This window comes from Lynx rufus, unplaced genomic scaffold, assembly GCF_022079265.1.
Source record: "Lynx rufus isolate CCGP_SWC_20201006 ecotype Redwood Valley unplaced genomic scaffold, mLynRuf1.p SCAF_12, whole genome shotgun sequence".
Classification (NCBI taxonomy): Eukaryota; Metazoa; Chordata; class Mammalia; order Carnivora; family Felidae; genus Lynx; species Lynx rufus.
In genome coordinates, this window is record NW_025814826.1 from 61,165,524 (window position 1) to 61,189,690 (window position 24,167).

Here is a 24,167-nt window from a genome sequence, read left to right on the forward strand (position 1 = left end):
AATGGTAGAATGGCAAAAGGAGAAATAAACAAATCTACTGTCTTAGCTGGAGACGTCAACACCCCTCTCTCAGAAACGGACAGAGCCAGGAGGCAGAAAGTCAGTGAGGACATGGCTGAACTCAACAACACAGTTGAATTCAATCAATCAACTGGGTAAACTGACATCCATAGACTACTTTATTTAACAACAGCAGAATACACGTTCTTCTCAAGGTCACATAGAACGTCCACCAAAACAGACCACATTCTAGACCATAAAACAGCCCTCAACAAATTCAAAAGAACAGAAACCATACGGTGTTTGCTCAGAATGGGTTAAACTAGTAATCAATAAAGAAAGACAGCTAAGACTATATCAAAATATGTACATATTAAATAATATACTTTTAATAACATGAGTTAAAGAAGAAATCGCAAGAAAAAAAATTTTTTAATATTTTAAACTAAATAAAAATGAAAACACAACTTCTCAAAATATATGGAAAGCAATGAAAGCTGTACTTGGAGGGAAATCTATATAGCACTGAATGTATAATATTAGAAAAGAAGATCTAAAGTCAATCATTTAAACTTCCACCTTAGGAAAGTAGAAAAGATGACTAAATTAAACCCAGGTTAAGCATAAGAAAAAAATATGAAAAATTAGAGCAGAAACCAATTAAATTAAAAACAGGAAATCAATAGAGAAAAATCAACAAGACCAAAAGTTGGTTCTTTGAAAAGATCAATAAAATCATTAAGCCTCTAGCCAGTCTAACTAGGCAAAAGGGAGGGCAGAAGCCACTAACATCAGAAATGAAAAAGGGGACATACTACAGATCCCATGAACATTACAAAGGTAGTAAAGGGATACCATAAACACTTTTATGCCCACAAATTTGACAACCTAGATGAAACAAACCAATTCCTTAAAAGACACAATCTGCCAAAATTCATGCCAAAAGAAATAATCATAATAGGCCTATCTCCACTGAAGAAACTGAATCAATAATTAATAATTTTCCAACAGAAAAAGCATCAAGACTAGATGTGTCTACCAAACACATAAGGCACAAATTATACCAATTCTCTACAATCTCTTTTAGAAAACAGAAGCAGAGGAATTACTTCCTAACTCATTCTATGAGGCCAGCATTACCTTAATAGCAAAAATAGACAAAAACATTGTAAGAAAAGTAAATTACAGACCAATATCTCTCATGAACAGAGAGGCAAAAATCCTCACCAAACCTTAGCACATCAAACCCAACAATGTATAATAAGATCTGTATACCCCAAATGGGATGGGGAGCCTGGGTAGCTCAGTCAGTTAAGCATCTGACTCTCTGATTTCAGCTCAGGTCATGATCTCCTAGTTTATGAGTACAAGCCTCACATCAGGCTCTGCACTGACAGCATAGAGCCTGCCTGGGATTCTCTCTCTTCCTCTCTCTCTGCCCCTCCCCTGCTCATGCCTTCCCTCATTCTCTCTCAAAATAAGTAAACTTCAAAAACAACAACAAAAGAACTATACACCACAACCAAGTGGGATTTATCCCTGGTAGGCAAGGCTGACTCAACATTCTAAAATCAAATAATATAATCTATCACACCAACAGGCTAAGAAATAAAAATCACATGCTCATATCAATAGTAGCAGAAAAAGAATTTCATAAAATGCAATACCCATTCATGACAAACAATCTCAGTAAACTAGGAAGAGGGAGGAACTTCCTCAACTTTAGACAAAGATTATCTACAAAACACTTACAGCTAACATCATACTTAATAGTGAGTGGAACTGGATGTTTTCCCACTATGATTAGATTAGATTAGATTAGATTAAGGCAAGAATGTCATCTCCCAATACTCCTTTCAACACTGTACTGAAGTCCTAGCTAAAGCAATAAGGCACGAAAAGAAAATAAAGACATACACGTCAGGAAAAAAGAGATAAAACTGTCTTTGTTTGCAGATGACATAATCATCTATGTACAAAGTCTGGAAGAATAGGTTAAAAAAAAAAAAAAAAAAACTCCTGGAACTAATAAGCAATCATTACAGCAAGGTTACAAGATAAAAAGTTAATGCACAAAAGTCAATTGCTATTCTATATACCAGCAATGAATAAGTGGAATCTGGAATTAAAAATGATACCATTTATATGAGCACCACGCACAACTGAAATGCTTAGGTATAAATGTAACAAAATATGTACAAGATCTATATGAGAAAAAATACAAAATGCTGATGAAAGAAATTAAAGAAAAAAAAAAGTAGAAAGCTATCCCATGTTCATGGACAGGAAGACTCGATATGGTTAAGATGTCAGTTCTTCACAACTGGATCTATATATAGAGTCAATGCAACCCCAACCAAAATCCCAGCAAGTTATTCTATGGTTATGGACAAATTGCCTGTAAAGCTTATACAGAGAGGCAAAAACAAAAACAGAATAGCCAACACAATATTGGAGGAGAAAAACAAAGTTGGAAGATTGACACTACTCAACTTCATGATTTATCATAAAGCAACAATGATGAAGACAGTGTGGCACTGGTAAAAAAAAAAAAAAAAAATAGACAGCAGATCAGTGAAAGAGAATAGAGCCCAGTCAACTGATCTTTGACACAGCAGCAAATACTATACAAGTGAGCAAGGACAAATACTATACAAGTGAGCAAGGACAGTTTTCTCAACAAATGATGCTAGAACAACTGGACAGCCAAAATGACAGACACACATCTTACAGTCTTCCACAAATATTAACTCGTTGTGGATCACAGACCTAAATGTAAAACACAAAACTATGAAACTCCTAGAATGCATACAAGCAAACCTAGTTGGGGGCTCCTGGGTGCCTGGGTGACTCAGGTCATGATCTCGCAGTTTGTGAGTTCAAGCCCCGTGTCAGACTTTGTGCTGACAGCTCAGAGCCTGGAGCCTGCTTCGGATTCTGTGTCTCCCTCTCTCTCTGCCCCTCCCCTGCTCACACTCTGTGTCTCTCTGTCTCTCAATAACAAATAAACATTAAAAAAAAATTTTTTTAAAGAAAAAAAAAAAGAAAACCTAGATGGCCTTGAATATGATAACGACCTGTTAGATACAACAAAAGGCACAATCCATGAAAGACTGAATCGATAAACTGGGCTTCATTAAAATTAAATTTTCTGCTCTATGAAAGATGGTGTCAAGAGAAGAAAAAAAAAAGTCACAGAATGAGAGAAAATATTTGCCAAAGATATATCTGATAAAGGACTCTTAGCCAAAATATGAAAGAACTCTTAAAAGTCAACAATAAAAAAAAATTTTAAACAAGCCAAAGACCTAGACAGCTCACCAACGTAAGTAAATGAGAAGACGCTCCACATCGTATGTCATCAGGAAATGCAAATTAAAGCAAGAATGAGATACTACTATAGACCTGTTACAATGGCCCAAATCCATAATACTGACAAACAGATACACTGTGGTACAACCAAACAATGGAATATACTCAGGACTAAAAAGAAATGAGCCTTCACGCCATGAAAAGATGGGGAAGAAACTTACATGTGTGTAACTAAGTGAAAGAAGGCAGCGTGAAAGGCCACATGCTATAGGATTCCAACTGTATGACATTCTGGAAAAAGAACGATGGAGAAAGTCAAAGGGTCCACAGTGGCCAGAATGCAGGGGGAAGGGAGGGATGAACAGGCGGGCAAGGAGAATTTTAGGTGAGTGAAACTACTCTGCATGGTGGACACACGTCATGATCCATTTGTCCAAACCCTCCGAATGTACAGCACCAAGAGGGAGCCTTAATGTAATTAACTGCAGACTCTGGGTGTGACTAGTGTGTCAATGCCCGTTCACTGATTATAACAAAGGTACCACTGTGGTATGGGATGTCAATGGTGGGGAAGGTAGTGCGCGTTTGGGGACAGAGAAATTTCCGCACTTTCCGCTCAATTTGCAGTGAACCTAAAACTGTTCTAAACGATAAAGTTTGAGGCAACACACATAGAGTGCTTAGAACAGAGCCTGGCCTACGGTGAGCACTCAATAAATCTGAAAGACTCCGCTGCTGTGGCTGCAGCACTGCTACCAATGCAACTCAGCCTCAGACACCAGACTTTCTTGGGGGCTAACGCAGCCTGGGAGTCTCCAAGAGGGAACTGAGCCAGCACCCTCCCAAATTCCTTTGTGGTTTAGTTGCTGCCGTTGCAGAACCTCTCCTGAGGGTGGTGCTCCCCAGAGCACACTCAGGAGAAGGGTATTTAAAAACAAAAACAAAACCTAATAAGGTCCCCCTGAACCACCAAAAGGTCTGGATGCACCTCCCACAAAACACCTGGGTTCCAAGCAATGTCTGCCAAGCTCAGGGGTCCCAGGGGTCCCAGGGGTCCAGGCAGCTCTAGGGAAGCTGCCCTGAGCTTTGCACACAGCCAATGCCACAGACTTCCACGCAGGCTACATCGTGGGCTCAGGGCTGCTCGGGATGTTTCTGTCACTGTCCTCCTCTGCCCTTGACCCTTCCAGGTCACTCCATCACTCCCTGGGTCTGCACACAGGAACTCGTGCTCACAGACCGTTTGGAAAGACGCCACTGGGCCTGGTGCACGTCCTGGAGGAGGCCTGTCAGCTGCCCCCAGTGCCCTCATCAGCAGAGATGATAGAGGCGTTCAGAAGGGCTTTGAAGGAGTTTACAGTGATCTCCCCTGAGTCCTTGCTGTTTGATTTTTTTTTTCTTTTAATCTCTGATAGTCTGAAAGCAATTTATCTTAGAGCTTATCAGGGCCCCTCATTTCTTGATGTCTTTGAAGATTGTCAGAAGGACACAGGCGGTGGGAAAGGGTGCTGGGAGGAGGGCGCACTCTTAGGACTCATTTATTTCTTTTTTCGACCTCAGTTCCGTGCCGGAGATGAAAACCCAAACTGACACAGCAAACTTAAAAAGAGCGGTTGTTAAAAGAGTTCCCGGCAGAGGCGGAGAGGGAGAGGCCCGTGCGGTAATAATGACGGTCAAGGAGCCCAGACCTCGGAGTTTGTTTGCTCTGGTGGAAACGGCCTTCAAAGCAACACAGGACCCTTTGAAAGAAGAAAGGCATCAGCTAGAGTCCGTGGCCACAGTGTGGGGCGCAGGAGTAGCCCCAGGGCTTGGGCGTAGGCTCAGGCCCTGGCTCTCTGCCTGGGTGAACTTCACCTTGGTCAACAGCTCTACAGCAGGTGCCCTGGCCCCCAGAGCAACTGGGCAGTTCTCAAGTCTGAAACTAGCAGTGGGTGGAGAACAGCAAACCTGCCCCTGCCACCAAGGGAATTCACTATCGCATAATTACCACTCCTATAAAATATCTGACATCAGGACGCCTGGGTGGTTCAGTCGGTTACGTGCCCGACTTGATTTCAGCTCAGGTCATGATCTCAGGGTTTGTGGGTCGAGCCCTACTTGGGATTCTCTCTTTCTCTTTCTCTCTCTCAAAATAAATAAATAAGCTTTAAAAAAAGAACAAAAACTAAAATAAAATATTTGATATCAAGTTCAAAAAATAAGGTGGGAGACTGCACTCTGACCAATTTCTCAGGAATAAAAGGCTATGGTTACGGGATCTGCTGTCCTCCATGGACTCACTCGTTCATTCCTCAGACGTTCCAAGGGCCCCTGTTACGTGCCAGGCCTTGTGCGGAGGACAGAGGTGTGAGGCACTGGCCCTGGGCTCAAGGGGCCCGTGAGCCACTGAGAACTGCCAACACACAGAGGCAGAAGGTATGACGAAGGCAGAAAAGGTGACCCTGAAATGGGGACTGATTTGAACAAGCTAGATAAAAGCCCCAAACGTGCTCCGTTTAGAAGTTCGATTCCAGGATCATCCTGTCCGCTGAAAGCCGTTCTGTTGTGCCAGGCCATGCCCTCCAATTCTGCACACTGGCCTTGCTCACGGAAGCTGCATTTTTCCACCCAGGAAGCTCTGCCAGCCCTAGGTCCCCAGGGCTGCGGATAAATGCCCAAACACGGCGACACAGAAACAAGCGGTCTGCGATCACAGAGGAAAAGCCCACCTGGCTCCCGGCCCTTGGAAAAGGAAAACCTCATGTCCAATCGCTTTAGTTCAATAATATTTTCCTCCACTAAAAAAAAAACAAAAAAAAATGATAAATCCATTTATTTGCAGAAAGATCCAGAGGGTGGGTTCCTCTACTTTCTCTATGTTTTCTTGACAAGATATTATTTTACCTTACCTCCAGCGAGTACATGCAAGACGTTTTAAATATGTGTACCCTTGTAGCCAAAAACAGACCAAGCACTTTTCAAAGACCGGGCAAGCGCTCATTTCAAACATGTGCCAAGAGACCACCACGCCCTGGATGGATGGACGGATGCGTCCTCCACCGGCCCAATACTACCGCTCTGCTCCTCCTGCTACCGAGAAGGACGAGCTAGCTCAGACCCGCCTCTCCCCTGGACACCCGGACCTGTGCCGCGGCCCTCACATCCGTCATCCCCGAGTCTCCACGGCAAGCCTGGAGCGCTTTGCAGAAGCGAACTCTCAGAGAAGTTCGGAAGCGAAGCCACAGCCTTGCGAGGGGCGGAGTCAGCACGTGACACCAAAATGTGCCCGTTCCCAAGGGCGGGCGGGCCTGTGGCTGCCACGGTGCCCCCAGATCGGCTGGATACCTGTGAGGTATTCTTGGAGAGCGCCCAAGCTGGAGATAAAGGGAAGAGACTGACATATCCTGAGCAGTCACCATCTGCTCTGTTTCGTGCCATTTCAAACGTGTCCATCAGGAGGGACTGAAGGCGCAGATTCCCAGGTCCCCCTCAAATTACAGTGGGGGCAAGAGCCCGGCGACCTCTCACCCCATGTGATTCTGATTCAGGGTGTCATGAGTTACAACAGCTGGGTCAGCAACTTACCAACTTCTTTCCTGGGACCCACAGGGGGCCACCCGTTTGGCAACGTGGAAACAAAGGCCTCAGAAAACAAAACTTAACCCTGGGTCAGGGTGACTAAGACTGGTGATTTCTATTTTATTCTATCGAACTTCATTCTTAAGATATGCTCACTAGTTGTGCTCAACTTACTAGTTGAAATCCATTTATTTCACAACTATCCAAATGGACCATGACCTAGGGACTGAAAAAACTGACCTGAGTGTTCTACATATATATACTTTTTCAAGTTTATTTATTTTGAGAGAGAGAGAGCCATGGGAGGGGCAGAGAGAGAGGGAAAGAGAGAGAGTGAGAATCCCAAGCAGGCTCTACACTGTCATAGTGCAGAGACTGATGCGGGGCTTGAACTCACGAACTGTGAGATCGTGACCTGTGCTGAACTCAAGAGCCACCCAGCACCCCTACATATATTTTCTAATTTACTCGCCACAACCCCAAGGGGCAGGAGATGGTACCTAATTTTCGCGTTACAGCTGAGACAGCAGAGGCTCGGCAAATGCCCAAGATCACAGGGGTGGATACGAGGTCTGAACTACAGCACGTCACAACCCAAAGCCCGTGGCACTTCATCACCGCCGGGTTCTCCTAAGTCTCCCCTGCACAAAGTCTGCACAGGGCTGTAAGAAGTGGGCTTGCTCCGGCAACATCATTAACTGCCTCCCCTGACTGGCTCTCCACACGCCCTGGATGCCAATACATCCTGGATGCTAAGTCACACCATCTGGTTGCTCAAGAGAAGGAGGGTCTGCAAGGAGAGACTATATTACATGTACTCACACCTTCTGATCATTGGGTGCATCATTAGCTAAGAAATGGTGGAGAGTAGGGGCGCCTGGGTGGCTCAGTCGGCTGAGCGTTCAACTTCGGCTCAGGTCATGATCTCGCGGTTCGTGGGCTCGACCCCGCGTCGGGCTCTGAGCTGTCAGCTTGGAGCCTGCAGCCTGCTTCGGATTCTGTGTCTCCCTCTCTCTCTGCCCCCCCCCCCCCACTCTCACTCTGTCTCTGTCTTTGGAAAAATGAATAAACGTTAAAAAAAAAATGAAAAAAGAAAAAAAAGAAATGGTGGAGAGTCACAGAAATAGGAACTCAGCCAAATTATCCCAGACTCCTATTACAACTGGGATGGACCCTGATGGAGGCCCATTTGGGGGGGCAGGGGGTCAATCTGAAATCTCCTTAATTTTGCACCACATGGGAATCTGTGTTGAAAACGCATAAGTGTTGGGTCAAATGCAAAAGCCCAACCAGACTCTTGACACACCTGGCCCATCTCCCTGGGTCACAGGTAAGGGAACCAAGCCCCAGGCCGAGGTGAGGTCACACAACACCACTCTCCCAACTCAGGTAGACCCTTCCCTGACCAGAGTCCTTGGCTCGGCACCTTTACGTCACAAAGCTCACTTGTGCTATCTTGTGGGACCCTCACCACGACCCTGAGAAAGCATGTATGTTTATATATATACCCAATATAGTCCCAGTGATTCACAGGAAACGCTGTCAATATCCTGGTGGGAATACAGAAGGCTTCCCCTTGGCGTGTGCTGCCTCTCTGCTTGCCTCTCTCGTGGCCAAAGCCTACTCATCAAGCTCGGAACCCCTCCTCCGGGCAGCCCTCTACCTCGGCCGGGACCTCTCTGGGGCGGAGTGGAAGGAGGAGGGCACTCTGTGTTCGCCTCACTTCCCTCCCTCATTGCCATACCGCCATTACTGTCCCCTTGCTTGTCCTCCCGTGCAACAAAGAGCACCTTGAAGACAGACCCCGGGTCTCACTCACATCCGAAGCCCCAACGCCCAGCACGTAGACTGTGGCGCCTCTGACCTGTGTCGCGAGCTTCAGAGCAGCAGTAGCACATTTACCTTCAAAAGTGTCTCAAATGGGGGCTCCCCTGAGGCTTAGTTGGTCAAGCATCTGGCTCTTGACTTCAGCTCAGGTCATCGTCTCACGGTTCGTGGGATCGAGCCCCGTGTCTGGCTCTGTGCTGACAGCGTGGAGCCTGCTTGGCATTCTCTCTCTCCCTTCTCTCTCTGCCCCACCCCTGCTCGCACACTGTCTCTCTAAACAAACATTTTTTTTTTTTTATTTAAAAATTTTTTTTTTTCAACGTTTATTTATTTTTGGGACAGAGAGAGACAGAGCATGAATGGGGGAGGGGCAGAGAGAGAGGGAGACACAGAATCGGAAGCAGGCTCCAGGCTCCGAGCCATCAGCCCAGAGCCCGACGCGGGGCTCGAACTCACGGACCGCGAGATCGTGACCTGGCTGAAGTCGGACGCTTAACCGACTGCGCCACCCAGGCGCCCCTCTAAACAAACATTTTTTAAAAAGTGTCTCAAATGGAAGAACCGCAAATATTGGGGGGAGGGAATGAGATCAAACATCAACAACGTCTAAGAAAGCACGAGTGTTCATGAGAATCACGAGAACACCCTGTTTTTATAAGGTCAACAGAGCCACACTCCCTTACTCCCGCTCCTCTCTTGCAGTCACGTTCAGGGACGTTTCGTTGTTGTGGCACAAGACACATCACGGACAGTATCAACACAGCCCCCGCTCTGATGGGACAAAGTGTACCCCCACCATGTTCCTTCCAACGGTGTGCAAGTGTCCCAGGGGCCCCTCAGAAGGACGTGGCTGCCGTTCATGACCCACCATGCAGCGTGGGCAGTGACAGGAGCGTGACTCCCAGATAAGCATGCAGGCCTGAGCTCCACCCACCCTGACGGCCAGCGTGATGGGGGGCAAGTTACCGAATGACCCCGCAGAGAGGGCTCCTGATCCGCTCCAGGGAGGAAATAATCCCACCTCCCGGAAGAGGTATGAGAGTAAAGGTTCGAGAGTCCAGACCACAGGACGAAAACAGAAACTGTTCCTTCCCTTCTTCAGCACCCACTTCCCCAGCTGCCTCAGGTGTCCACAGGAGGGAGAGAAGCCTCTCAGAAGGAAGAGTCGCAACCACAGGGAGTTGCAAAGAGAAGCTTCTCTAAGTGCTGGATTGTCAAGATAAAGGAAAGCACGTGAAATTGGGGCTGAAGATCTTAGGACATGTTCCCGACATGGCCCTGCTGACCCCAAGGATCAGGGACGTGGCCAGAAGGCTGAGTACCAGCATCTAGAGGCAAGAAAAGCCTGGGCTGGACCTGGGTCCCTGTGACACACGCGACAGGCAAGGAAAATGGGCACAGGATAAACAGGCGGCCGCACACGCTGCCGAGCTCTTTCCCAGCCTCCTCCTCGGGGTCGACCTTCAGCCTCCATTTCAAAGTCTCTCAGGGCAGAACAACAAGACCCAACATGATAATTGCAGTAAGTAATAGCAATTGTTAACAGTCAACGGCGCGTGGTGCTTACTCCACGTCAGGCATTGTTCTAAAACGTTCACGCATGTTCTCTCACTTCACCTTCCCCTGAGGATGGGTAAACCGAGGCATGGGGCAGTTACATGACTCATCCTGAAGTTGGATGCACGGTAAATGGGGGAGCCAGAGTTTAAAACACACGGTCTGGTTCCTGGTCTTCACTGCTACCCTCCAAGGCTGCCCCGAGCACCCTGTCCTCACGTCGCCCTCACTCAGCTCCTGGCTTCATGTGCGTTTCTAGCAAAGTCATAGCCATGATTTCTGCCACCCCTGTTTTCTCCACCCTAAGATGGTACAGGAATCAACACCAATCTGACAGCTATTCTGGAAGGAAACAGAAGGGCGTGCCTTCATGCCCTATCCAGAAAGAGGGACAGAGAACATGTGCCAAGAGGTCCCAGGTCACATGTAGTAGCGAGCACACAGTCAACAGCACAATCGCTGCTCCAGGTTCTTGCTCCAGAACTTCCCAGGTTATCCTCCCAGTAACCCTAGGAGATCTATATACATACACAAACACATGCGTACATCTGTGCTCGGCATTTGCAGGCGTGTGTAATACACGCACGTATACGCGTGCGTACGTGTGAGTTTAACACGTGCAGTCCGTGCACGTACGTGTATACACGCGTGTGCGTGTGTGTATATAAAATGGACATACACTGGGGCGCCCGGGTGGCCCAGTCAGTTAAGCATCTGACTTCAGCTCAGGTCATGATCTCGCGGTTCGTGAGTTCGAGCTCCGCACCGGGCTCTGTGCTGACAGCTCGGAGCCTGGAGCCTGCTTCGGCTTCTGTGTCTCTCTCTCTCTCTCTCTCTCTCTCTCTCTCTCTCTCTCTCTCTGCCCCTCCCCACCTCGCACTCTGTTCCTCTCTGTCTCTCAAAAATGGATAAACGTTAAAAAAATTATTTTTTAAATGGACATATACTTTTTCACAGGTATTTTATACAGAAAGGCTACCAAATCTCAGAAAGGACAAGTGACTTGTCCCAATACCCACAGCCAGTGTGAGTGCTGGAGACAGTGTCGGAACCCAGGCATCTAACCCTAAAGCATGGGCTCCGACCCACCCACTATACCTACAGCACCCTGACTTCACCCTTAGTGACCAACTGCTACAGCATGGGTGATCTTTGTGCCCGAACAGAGTGGAGGCAGGCCCAGCTTCTGAAGCCTCCTGAGCCAAGCCGTCTGTGATATAAAAAGGAAAGCCATTAACGCGGAACCACGTCTGGGGCCAGCTGTGCCTCCTTTATCACGTGAACAAGGCTCAAACCACGCTCGGGTGTCAGCCCCTTGAGTTACATGAGAATTTGCAAAACTAAACAGTCATTCGTTGTCTTACGTCACTTTCCACCGAAGAATTAAACACACTTCGCCATTATGAACCTGGACAGCATCTTGGCTTAAATGATCGCCTTTCTGTTTTTAAATAAGAGCGCTTCACAGACAATCCCTCACAGAGAGTCGACAACAAGTAACACAAGAGGACACCAGCGTCATCGACATTTACTGCGCTCTCCCCGTGAACGAGACACTGCCCCCCGCCCCACGGGCACCACGGCATGTAACCTCTCAACGGCCAGGGGCAGCCCTTCCTACTGCCACTTCTGTTGCTGATGATTCTTTACGATGTCACTTAAGAAAGCCTTGCTTTAGTTCCACGCTGTAGCTCTTCCTTCTGGAGATTTTCTCTGATGCTGAACAGTGGGCCCAGAAAGCAAATCTGTTCCGCCTCATCATTTTGCAACGTATCTGAGACTCTGCCTGTGAAGGGGGTCCCGGGGCGAAGCCTCCTGGGAAGGACGCTCGCGTGCAGGGCTCACGGGGAAGCGGGGCACCTTCCCATGCGCACAAAGGTTAGAAAGCAGGGGGCAGCGGGGGCAGACAAGCTGCTGCCCGGGCTTACTACTTACCAGTTCCGTGTGAACTTTAAGATGTGCCTGCAACTTGTATTTATCTGGAGTTGAGTAGTTGCAGCCATCGGTGGGACACTTCAGCAGGACGTTACTGTGTTTCTGAATAACGTGGCGTTTAAGGCAGTTTTTGGTGATGGAGGAATAATGGCACTGGGAGCAGTGATACAGGTGCTCCCGGGTGTGGGTGCGCACGTGCATGTCAAAGTGCACTTGGTACCAAAAAAGTTTGCCTAAAAAAATATCGTCACGTGAGAACAAGGAAGTTTCTTTCAGACTGAATTTGATTTTCTCATTATTATTTTTTTACTACTATATTTGTCTCCCTCTCCGGCTTGTCCGGGTCACCCTTCACGCTTTCCTCACTTCTGCCTGGAAATTGCTTTTTAGAGGCGGGAGGCTGTAAACTTTAAGGGTGCTACGCTGTTTGCGTGACATCAGAGCTAGGACAGGAGGAAACAAATGTTTCCTGAGGACCAACTGCAGCACCAGATGCTGCTGTGCACTTGCCTAAATCAGGGTCTCCGACCCCTGCCGACACCTGGGCCAGAGCTGGGCTCTCCCACCACCCGCGCTGCCAGCTCTCGGGGAGCCTCAGGGGCCCTGCCTGCACGGACAGCTGCGAGGGCTCCAATCGGGGCTCTCTACAAGGAGCTGCAGGGAGAACAGGGCCACGACTCAAGCTACACTTTGAACTTGTCACGTGCCAGAAGAACCATTCTTCTTGGTTCAAGTTCCGGCAGCAGCCGTGAGAGAGAGCACTGCGTGTGCCTGCCCCAGCCAGCGCGGCTACCTGCCCCGCCATCCTGGCCACCTCCACAAATAGCCACACGCTAAACTGTGACACAGGTGGCCGCCTCCTACTGTCTACAAATGATGGAGGACAGCTCGTTGACGAGTGGTTCTTTGCAAAGAGACACGAGCTCAAAGCAAACACGAGGTGACCCAAAGCAGGCTGGGGACGGGCGGGGCTGTAGGGAACGAGCGCTCAGCCAGCTGCTTGCCCAGCGCCGCCCTCCTTACCGCAGTATTCACACTCCAGGTCCCCGTACACCTTCCGGATCCTCTCGCACAAGCCGGTGTTCATCCTTCTCTTCTGTAAGCCATCCAGGATCTTCATGAACGCACTGACGCCGGCCCGGTGCTCGGAGGCCGGACTGCAAGAGTCAGGCTGCGGCGGGGCCACGTCCCCTCCGCCTGCTACCGGAGGAAGGTCCGAGGCCTCGCCTGGGTTTGACCTGAGACACCTACTAGGATCTGGTCCCTCGGACGGGAGGGCGGCCATTTTGTGCCCTGCCTCTGGGGGGCTCTCGGCCCCCCGCGCGTCCAGGTTCGCTCCCGCACTTCCGGCCTTGGATGGCAGTGATGGGACTTCTTCACCCTGAGTCTGGGAGGAGGCTCCGCGCCGGGCGTCCAAGGTCTCCTCGGGGGCGGTGCGAGCCTCAGCAGAGGAGGGATCATTTTTCAGTAAAAACTCCTCGGAGACCACCGCCTGCGAAGGAAGGTCCGAGGCATCCGCGGGGGCTTCCAGCCCGCAGGGAGGCAGGGCGGCCCCCTGGGCCTGGGGGACGGCCAAGTGCGCGGGCGGGGCGGGCTCCTGCGCGGCGGGCTCCTGCGCGGCGGCCTCCGGCTCCTTCCCGGCCCCCTCGTCGGCCCCCTCGTCGGGCCCAGCGTCTGCGGGGCAGGCCGCCCCCTTGGGCGCATTCACGCCCGGGAACACAAACTCCTCCTCCGCCAGCTGCGGCTGGCCCCCCAGCGCTTCCTGCTGGATGTCCCCGCCCGGCTCCAGGAGGCAGAAGCTCTGGTTGATGGAGCTGGTGAAGAGCCCGCCCTCCTGCGCCGCCCCGTGCGCCTCCCTGATGTGCGAGCGCAGCCGGATGGAGCTGACGAACTTCTTGAGGCACAGCGCGCACACGTACACAAACGGGTGCTTCCGCACGTGCAGCTCCAGCGCCTGGTACTTGGTGGCCCCGTGGCCGCACAGCTCGCAGGCGAAGGGCCACTTGTCCCCGTGCACCAGCATGTGGCGGTCGCGGTCCAGCTCGTTCTTGAACTTGCGCTCGCAGATGTGGCAGTCGTACAGCAGCTGCCGCTTGCCCTCCCTGGTGAGCAGGCAGAGCTCGTCCAGGGCCTCCTGCACCTTCCGGTCCTGCGGGTCGTGCGCGTGCCGGACGTGCTTGATGAGGTTCTTGACGTCGGAGTACTTCTTCTTGCAGAAGCGGCAGTGCTGCTTGACCTTCTTGTGCACGCGCTCCACGTGCACCTTCAGGTGCCCTTTGCTCAGGCAGGTGAAGGCGCAGTAGTCGCAGGCGAACTTCTCGCCCGTGTGCTTGCGCAGGTGCACGTTCAGGTTGGCCTTGATGGCGCTGGCGTAGCTGCACTGGGGGCACTTGTACGGCTTCTCGTTGGTGTGGATCCTCAGGTGCGCCTGCAGCGAGTGCTTGAACTTGAACACCTTGTTGCAGTACTCGCAGGTGAAGATCTTGAGCTGGGTGGGCCCTAGCCTGGAAACAGACGACAGCACCGTTACCCTTGGAGACGCCGCACCGCCCTAAGGACCGTGAACTCCTTCTTGGGAACCGAACGCCAAAGGCTCAAAGTGACCCAAACGGCCCTGAGGCTGCATGGAGGCATTCATTCGGCAACAAGCGGGACCGACCGGAAGGCCGAGTATGGACCAGGCGCGTACAGAGACTGGAGCTCACGGTCTGGGGGGGGGGGGGGGGAGACAGGTGAGCACATGCTTGCACGACAGTGGGGCAAGTGTCCATGGGAACATGTGCGGGGGGCCGGGGGGGGGGGAGGGGGGAGGAGAGAGAAAGAGACATCTAACCTGGATTCAGGTAGTTGGGAAACTTGCTAAACAGGAGATGTCTGAGTTGAGGCTTGCAGAACGAGAAGAGGGAGGCAAGAGGAGAAAGAGGGAAGAGGGATGTGTCACTCACAACGTACACAACAACCAGCTGTGCTCCAAAGCTGACCTGTACGTCTTCTGGCTACATGACCTGTCATTAACGGAACGAGCTCCGTCGGCTCCGTGAGACCAGATACAATCTGCTTGGGTTTGTCCACCAGCTTCAACAAGCCAGACTTGCTTGTTCATTCACCCAGCTCGTCCCTTGCTGCCACCCGTCAGTGAAAGACCCGGGTCCCTATGTCCTCCCAGGGCAAGTGAACGGGCCTATCTGACTGGTCACCTGGACCTCATGAGCTGAGCTCCAACTTTCCCCTTCTGGCAAGGACGGTCTGCCCGTGAACAGCAAGTGGTACAGTGAGTGCTTAGCTAGGTGGGCATGCGTGGGCCTGGCCAGGAGCGGTCAAGGACTGCAGGTGAGGCAGGTGCCCGGGAACGGGAAGCCCCGTGCTGATGAGCACCACGCCGTGCCCCCCGCAACTCCATCAGTAACAGAGCTGACGCTCCAGTCTCCATCGCCCTCCTCCTTTACGACGGCTAATTTAGAGCTGAGACGGGGAAAAGAGGGCGGCTGTTCAACTGCCGTTTATTAACCTCATGAATAATTTATTAACGCTTGTCATTTATGAATACCTGCCGGTGTGTTTCAAGCGCTGTGTCAGATTTTGTGTGTGTGACGGAGAATAAAAGCATGGTCTGCTTCATGGATCCTTTCCCTTTCAATATGGCCGTGTGTATGAGATGGTAATAACAGCTGATAATCACTAAGGATGTGTGAACTGCCCAACCCTACACTAACTGTATTTATTTCTAGCCTCGTTACACCCATTTTGCAGATGACAAAACTGAGTCTGCGCCCAACATCATACAGTTAGTAAGCGGTGACGCCAGGATTTGACCCCAAGCAGACTGTCTGCCTCTAGAGCCTGCATGTTCCTCCTCCTCCTCTATAATGCCAGCAAACACCACATACGCCAGTCCCCCTCCCCAAAGTAATTGTATACACAGAGAAAGCCCCCTGTACGGGACTTCAGGTGCCGTTGGAATAGCCCTGCCTTGTTTCTGAAGCCAGTGAATGATGGCCACTGAAGTACTATAGCATGCACCAGGGACAGGAATTGACAGATGACACACAGGCAGGTGAGGCCTCCTCTCCTCTGTACCTATACTCCCGCTGGACAGTATGTCGAGGTTGTCCATGAAGGCCCTCAGAAACACTGATAATCTCACTCAATGCTCTTGACCAGAGCCCATTAAGCTGCATCCACAGGAACTGCAAAGTCTGTATATATGGAACTACCCATTCAACTATGCTTGATCAACATAGGTTGCCTTGTCTTTAAATTAAAAATATTTAAATCGATTGTAGTTCATAAACACCAGAGGGTACAATTCACATAATGTAATTAAAATATTCAAATTTGAAAGTTAGCACTCTGCCTGCATGCTAAACCCAAGGCTAATGTCAGGAAACTAATTTGGATCTTTCTCAAATGACAAAGAAATCCAGAAGGTGATAGATTTTATTGGTATAAAGAACACTGGAGAAAGAAACCCAAGATTCAAAACGTTAATTAAATAAACAAATCACAGTACTTTCTCCTCTAATGCAAGATCTAAATGGTCTTAGGAGAATCTTTGGCTCTGACTTTTTTTTTTTTGTATTACTACACAGAAACCTGATAAAGCCCTCCGTGCCCTGTTTCCTGCCAAGGGGAATGAATCTGATGAAGATTCCAAGGAGCCTACGTCAGACTCTCAAGCGCAAGCCTTACTCACTAGGACCGTGAACTGACACACAGGGCCGCAGTGTCCATATGACTGTTTTTAAATTACTTCACTCCAAATGTTCCCCGTGCTGGGAGAGAAGCACTCTTACCAGTGCATTTTAGAAAGTTATTCACTTCTGGGAATCAATTAAAGGAAAGAATACAAAAGGTACTCGAACAAAGGTGCTCACAGTGAAAAGCTGCTTGAAGGTCCCAACAGGGAACTAGTTTCTTAGCACATCTGTTTTTTTCATTCATTCATTCATTCATTCATTCAAAACAAGTATTCCAGGCACTGGGGACACAAGAGGGACAAAAACAAACACAACTCATTCTCTCCTGCAGCTCACTTTGTGGAGGAGGTGACAGGCCAGACTAACAACCACGAAAAGGAGCAGATAAGGACTACGGCTCCCTGGTGTGATGGGAAAAGGCAGGGCGCTCCATGAGCCCAGATCAGGACCCACTCCAGGCAGGCTATCCCGAGCACTGGACACTTGAGCAGAGAGCTGAAAGGTGAACGGGATAACCAAGCCAGGGAAAGGGGAGGCATCCGAAATGAGGAAGAGGCATTTGCAAGGAGAGGTCAAGGAAGTACAAAGGGCCCAGATGGCTGGAACACCTGCTGGGGCCCAGAGACCACAGGGAGCACACGAGGGGACAAGGCTAGAGAAGAGGCAGCCATGGAAGGCCCTGTAGCCAAGTTCTTCTAACATCTGTGAGGTCTTACAGGATACAATCAGATGGGCCATTTTACCAGGTCTTATTCGCTTTGATGTGAAGAGCTGAGGAGATCACAGAACATCCTCATGACGTTATAGCGCCGTCACCACAAAATAATTTGTGAATAACGTGAGTAACGGAGGAAAGTAATAAGTACAGTGAGTAGGTCTTAAAGCAAGATATAAAATTGCATATGAAATATAAACTCCATTTTATAAAACATACGGGCCCAAAAAAAAGCTGGAAGGAAACACATTAAAAATATTAACAGTGGTGGGGCGCCTGGGTGGCTCAGTCGGTTAAGCAGCCGACTTCAGTCCAGGTCATGATCTCACAGCTTGTGAGTTCGAGCCCCGCATCGGGTTCCTTGCTGACAGCTCAGCCTGCAGCCTGCTTCAGATTCTGTGTCTTCCTTTCTCTCTGTCCCTCCCCACTCATGCTGTCTCTCTCTCTCAAAAATAAACATTAAAAAAATATATATACATGTATATATATGTGTATATATGTATCTATATAGATACTCATCTATGTATCTATATACATATCTATGTATACATATATATATCTATGTATATACATATCTATGTATCTACATACATATGTATATGTATATACATATATATATATATATATATATATATATATATATATAAACAGTGGTTATAGTACAGTAGTGTGATTACAAATGATGTTTTTTCTTACAGTTTTCTGGACTTCAAAAATTTTCTACAGCAAGCACCAGTGTCATATTTGTGTGAAAACCTAACTGATCTCTTGGTGTAACCTAGAAGTTTGTGTCTATATTTTACAAAGCAACATCATCGTGCCAAAAAAAAAGCCTCTTTCATAACAATTTTGTAATTTCTGCTATACTACTAGAATGCATGACAGCTGAAGTACGGCCAAAACCTGTTGATTAAATATTGCATAGATTTGCTGGCTAACTAGATGACCAGTTAGCTGAACCCCTCCCCAGCAGATTTTGAAAGAGTGTGAAAATAATTAGCTAGGGTCTACAAATCAACCTAAGTTGACACCAGAATGTTCTTCAAACTTAATTCCATGACAGTTTTGCCAAAGGAATGAGTATTTTTAAAACTTCATCAATAAATTCAGTTGCCCACAGCTGCAAGCACGGAGGATTGAGGCTACGAATTAATGAAGCATCCCACATGACACCATGTTCATATGGTTTATCATTTATTCTCACCACTAAACTAAGTCAGATTGTACTAGACGATCTTACGGCTGGAATAACAGAGGCTCAGAGGCACATCCACTTGAGTCAGATACAACAGAGCAAAGGCTTCCTCCACGCAACAGGGCGTCTGTCCTGTTCTCTCTCATCCCCAGTGCCTGGCATATAACGGGCATTTAATCTGTCGAGCTGAACCGTGGTAGAAAAGTCTAGAGCCAGCCCAGGTCTGTTTGGCACTAAAAGCTATGCTCTCTTCAAGAACGCCTCATTTCCCCTCTTCTAGAAACAGAGGAAACCTACTGGCAACTGGCATTTTCTTTGTCTTTCGTCTCGGCTGGAAAAATGTTTGCAGAGCTCAGGTGCAGTTTGCTAACCCCCCACCCCCACCCCAGCAGGTACCTATCACAGGTGGTGAGACCGAGACCCTGGGGAGGGTATAGAAAAGGCACCTGGGCATTCACTAAGGGTTGTCAACTGACCCAATGTGTGTGGAGGATGGTTTTCAATGTTGGTTACAGTTATAAGTTCTCTGCTATTTGAGACAGCAATTTCAATGCTAGCAATTCACCCCACAGGAAGTCGTGAAGAAGAACCGAAAGACGAAGGTCTGAGACCCTTGAGCACAACATTGCCCATCAAGCAAAACCTGGCTACACAAACTACAGTGCACCCTATTCAACAGCAGATACTTTTTTAAAACTATGTATCAAAAACATTTTTTAAGGTGTGGTAAGTTTTGTGGTTTTTTTTTAATGTTTATTTTTGGGAGAGAAAGACAAAGTGCGAGTGGGGGAGGGGCAGAGAGAGAGGGAGACACAGAATCAGAAGCAGGCTCCACGCTCTGAGCTGTCAGCACAGAGCCCGATGCGGGGCTCGAACTCACGGACTGTGAGATCATGACCTGAGCCAAAGTCAGACGTGTAACAAACTGAGACACCCAGGTGTCCCTAAGGTGTGGTTAAGTTTAAAAAAAAAAAAAAAGTTGATAACAATGCACTTAGTATTTTGTATTAGAAAAAAGTAACATAATTAAAGCACTATGTTTTAGTATATCATGAAAAAATTACAGTGGCAACAGTAGTTGCCTCTAGAAGAAGAACGATGGGTTACTTTGATTAACTACATCATCCAGGGTGAAGGAACTTTCCACAAGAAAATAACAAGTGTTACTTTTTTTTAATTAAAAAAATTTTTTTAATGTTTATTTATTTTTGAGAGAGAGACAGAGTGTGAGCACGGGGAGGGGCAGAGAGAGAGGGAGACCCAGAATCCAAGGCAGGCTCCAAGCTCTGAGCTGTCAGCACAGAGCCCGACGCGGGGCTCGAACTCACAAACCGTGAGATCATGACCTGGGCCAAAGTCGGACACTTAACCAACTGAGCCACCCAGGCACCCCAACAAGTGTTACTTTTGAAAATGGGGAGGGAATAAAGATTTTTTTTTTCATTATAATATGTGCAACTTTAAAAATCAGCAAACTTGGGGCGCCTCGGTGGCTCAGTCCATTGTCTGACTCTTGATTTCAGCTCAGGTCATGATCTCACGGTTCGTGAGTTCAAGCCCCACATGAGTGCAGAGCATGCTTGGGATTCTCTCTCTGCCCCTCCCCCCGACCTGTGCACATGTGCGCACATGCTCTCTCTCACTTTCAAAATAAATAAAAACCTTAAAAAAAATTTTTTTAATAAATAAATAAAAATCAGCAAACGTACTAAGTAAGGCCTTACTTACACCTCTTTTTATTAAGGTCAAACATATGTCTGACGTAAGTAAACTGCTCCCCCTTCATTATGCCAGTCGGTGCTCAGGTCCTAAAGCAAGTGGATCTGCCGTGCATTTCCCAGAAGCAACCCGGGCTCAGTCAACACACAGGCACCGTAATGGAGAGTCCAACTCCTGGGTTACATCAAGGAACCCATGTCCTCTACAACCCAGTCTGCAAACACAGTCCTGGGACGCTAACATGCTGGTCCTCTAGCCCCCACAGCCATCACCAGAATCCAGCTCTGGCTGAGGTCACATGGGACACACACTTTACCTGCTGGACTTCATGGGCTGCTCGTACGGCGTCTGCTGGATGGCGTACTCCTGGTACCCTCTCCGAGGCGCCAGGTCGGCCGGGGTGGCCTCGGGGTTTGCAGTGCCTGTCTCCGGGGGCCCGGCCTCCACTGGAACGATCTTGGTGGCACCTGACATGAAGCACAAGGCAGCATACATTGAAGGGGCACCACGGAGGTCCCGGATCCCACCCCTTACGGGAGTGGAGCCCCAGAAGTGTTTCCTCACTGTATACAGTACCCTTACCAGGTACTGGTTTTCCTGCAGTTCACACGTTTAACGTGTGTGTGTGCGTGTGTGTGTGTGTGTGTGTGTGTTGGGTGGGAAGGGCAAGTTTCCTAATAATCTACCAGAACACCTTTCTGAGGTAATTCCCTTTGATCTATGAAAAAGACAAAAACATGTAAGACGGGGACATACATACGAATGTGTTTACCTATCGGGTTTTATAAAGGACCACCTGTGAGTGGTCCTGTATAAAGTAAATAAGGTAAATCCTGTATAAAGTAAATAAGGTAAATCCCGTATAAAGGTAAATAAGGTAAATCCTGTATAAAGTAAATAAGGTAAATCCCGTATAAAGGTAAATAAGGTCCCGTATAAAGGCAAATAAGCGTAAAACCGCACCAAGACAGTATGGAGCAGTGGCATCGGCTGTGAACAGGAATCCGAGCTGCCAAGGGTCCAGTCCCAAACATGGCATGACCTTACCATCAGCCTCTGTTTCCACCCTAGCAAATGACGGGTCTGGAGTGGAAAACCTCAAGGGTCCCTCTGCTCGTGCAATTCCGTGATGCGAAATGATCAAAGACCTTGCACAGCAGTGGACACGTCACACGTATGTGGACACACGCACATGCACGTATCCAGTGCAGTGAAGAAAAGGCTCCAATCTATCCCTGGATCTAGAACAGCAAACATCCATCACACTTCTACCCCCCTTGCAGAAATCCTGAAAGCCTACCGCCAGTTTTAAAGACGTTACTGTGGGAACTTCGTCTAGAGACGGCTGAGAACAGGAGCCACCCCTCTCCGAGGTTTCTCTTCCCAGACTGACACTGCTCTGAAGCAGGCTAGCGCAGATGAGGTGAGTTTCCAGAAGGTTCCTCTCGCCCAGTGTTTTTATTTCCTAATGATCATCGTACTCCACATCGAAGTGTAAAGAGGCACTTATCTGGCATTTTCACCTTAAATAAGGAGTTACTATTTCCACTGGAAAGGACTGTTTAAATGGCTGCAGCTGCTCTCAAAATCCTACACTTGATTTTAAAATACATTTGACAACTAGCCCCCGAAATGGATAGGGAAAAAACCATTATTATACTTTGGAACCTACTATCACATCATACTGCTTTTTGTCTGAAGTATCCCTTCCTGAAAGAGGCCTTTTTTTAAAAAAGGTACTATAAAATCTCCACAGGCTGCTTTATGTGAAAGGAAATGCAGACAGAAATCTCCAGCATTATAAAACATTTGATGGAGCCACTAAAAATCCAGGACAGAAGTCAGGCGGAGGGAACCGCAGAACATGGGTTCCCGGGAGCGGGCTGCGTCCCTCTGGTCTCAGCAGGTCTGTCTCACACGGGGACGCACCGCTCAACACAGTGAGCGGCGGGCACACCCAGGACAGGGACTGAGCCAGGGGAGCAAAGGAAAGACACGCTCCGTGGCCGCTGCTCCTCTGACCGTGTCTGCGGCAGCGACAGCAGCAGCCCCTGCCCGGGACCACGGGGTCCAAGCAGTGAGACTGCCCAGTATGGACTCAGCACAACATTCTTCTCTGGCCCCGTCCCGCTTGCTGTGCTCACCTGGAATAGCTTCGTGTGCCGTTAAAACCACACTTATGATGGGCTTCTTCACTCCGGAAACCTGCCCGGCCTCCTTTCCCGAGGAGATCTTCTGGACTTTCTCCGTCCTCTGTGTCCGCGGCCTCCTTGGAGTCTTTTCTCGATCATCCTCCTTATACTTCCTTTCCAGTTCAAGGTCAGATTCATCACCTGAAGGTCAAATAATACTGAGATGTATAAAATATCCTTTTATATCAGTGATAGAATTGGAGCGCGCACATAACCTTTTTATGCGACAGTAAAAGAAATATATGTGTGTGATATATACACTTGGGTCCTCACTGCTACGCAGGCCTCTCCAACACTTCAGGCATTGTCTTTGATTCTTCAGTCTCTCACCTGATTCAGTAAATTTGGCACTGAGGCCACAGGCCACCATCGAGGCACTGGGGATACAGTGTTGATAAAGCAGGCATGACCCCTCACCTTGTTTTCATGACGCCTACCAGACTTCAGAGTCATTAAGGAAGATAGAGTCTCCCAAGATTTATAGCCCAGGAAGAAATCATTCAAGCTACAATTACTAGGTACCGTCCGTGGGGGATACGAAGACCAGTAAGCCACAGACCCAGACCCTGCCCTCAAATGCCCTGCAGTCTGGTGGGGGCCGGGGGTGGGGGAGGGGGGCAGTCAGCCGCGCGCTAAGTGAAATGCGAAGGGATGGTAGGATCTGCTCGAGAAGTCAGGAAAGGCTTTCTGGGGGAACCAACCCTTCCGTTAACTGTAAACACAAGCGTCTGTGAAGTGATGGGAATGCTGGGGAACAGGTCACGCAAAAAGGGTGTGAAACAAAGGAGTGGGTATGGTAATAAAAATGGCAACATCCCATGGGGCGCCTGGGTGGCTCAGTCGGTTAGGCGTCCGACTTCGGCTCGGGTCATGGTCTCACGGTCCATGGGTTCGAGCCCCGCGTCGGGTTCTGTGCTGACAGCTTGGAGCCTGAAGCCTGTTTCGGATTCTGTGTCTCCCTCTTTCTCTGACCCTCCCCTGTTCATGCTCTGTCTCTCTCTGTCTCAAAAATAAATAAATGTTTAAAAAATTTAAAAAAAAAATGGCAACATCCCATTGTAAGAAAAGACAGCAAAGACAAGCAGGAAACCATTAGCTTAGCGTGCGTGCTGTGTGGCTATAGCTTCATGGAGAAGCAGGGAGGTGGAAATAAAACCAGCAGAGGGAGTGAAAGTTAGGTTCCAGAGGCCCGAAGTCCCCTGAGAGGTCTGGGACCCTCCTTCAGGGAGAGCAGGGCAGGAAACTCCAGTGCCCACAGATGCCAGTCCAGCAGTGTGGGCAAGGGAAGCCGCCGAGCAGGACTCAGGTGACGGAGCACAGGCCCCAGCTGCGGCTGGGGCCACCCTGTCAGGTCTTAGGACAAGGTCATCAAATCTTTGGGCTGTTCAGAGAGAGACCGGGAATTCCAATTTTTTACATGAAATCTTTAGATGCTTCAAGGTCGGCCCTAATCTAAAAGA

The 24,167-nt window shown here is 48.7% G+C and overlaps 1 protein-coding gene across 2 annotated transcripts in view; it reads right to left on the reverse strand.

Annotated features, from left to right (window-relative positions):
* ZFAT (zinc finger and AT-hook domain containing) overlaps positions 1–24,167 on the reverse strand; it is a 191,625-nt gene that overhangs the window by 99,296 nt on the left and 68,162 nt on the right. For both annotated transcript variants that reach the window (XM_047074221.1, XM_047074220.1), the window contains exons 4-7: positions 22,660–22,848; positions 20,832–20,982; positions 13,213–14,693; positions 12,190–12,422 (exon numbers count right to left, since the gene is read on the reverse strand). In XM_047074221.1, coding sequence (XP_046930177.1) covers positions 12,190–12,422; positions 13,213–14,693; positions 20,832–20,982; positions 22,660–22,848 — 2,054 coding nt within the window. The remainder of the gene's footprint in view (positions 1–12,189; positions 12,423–13,212; positions 14,694–20,831; positions 20,983–22,659; positions 22,849–24,167) is intronic.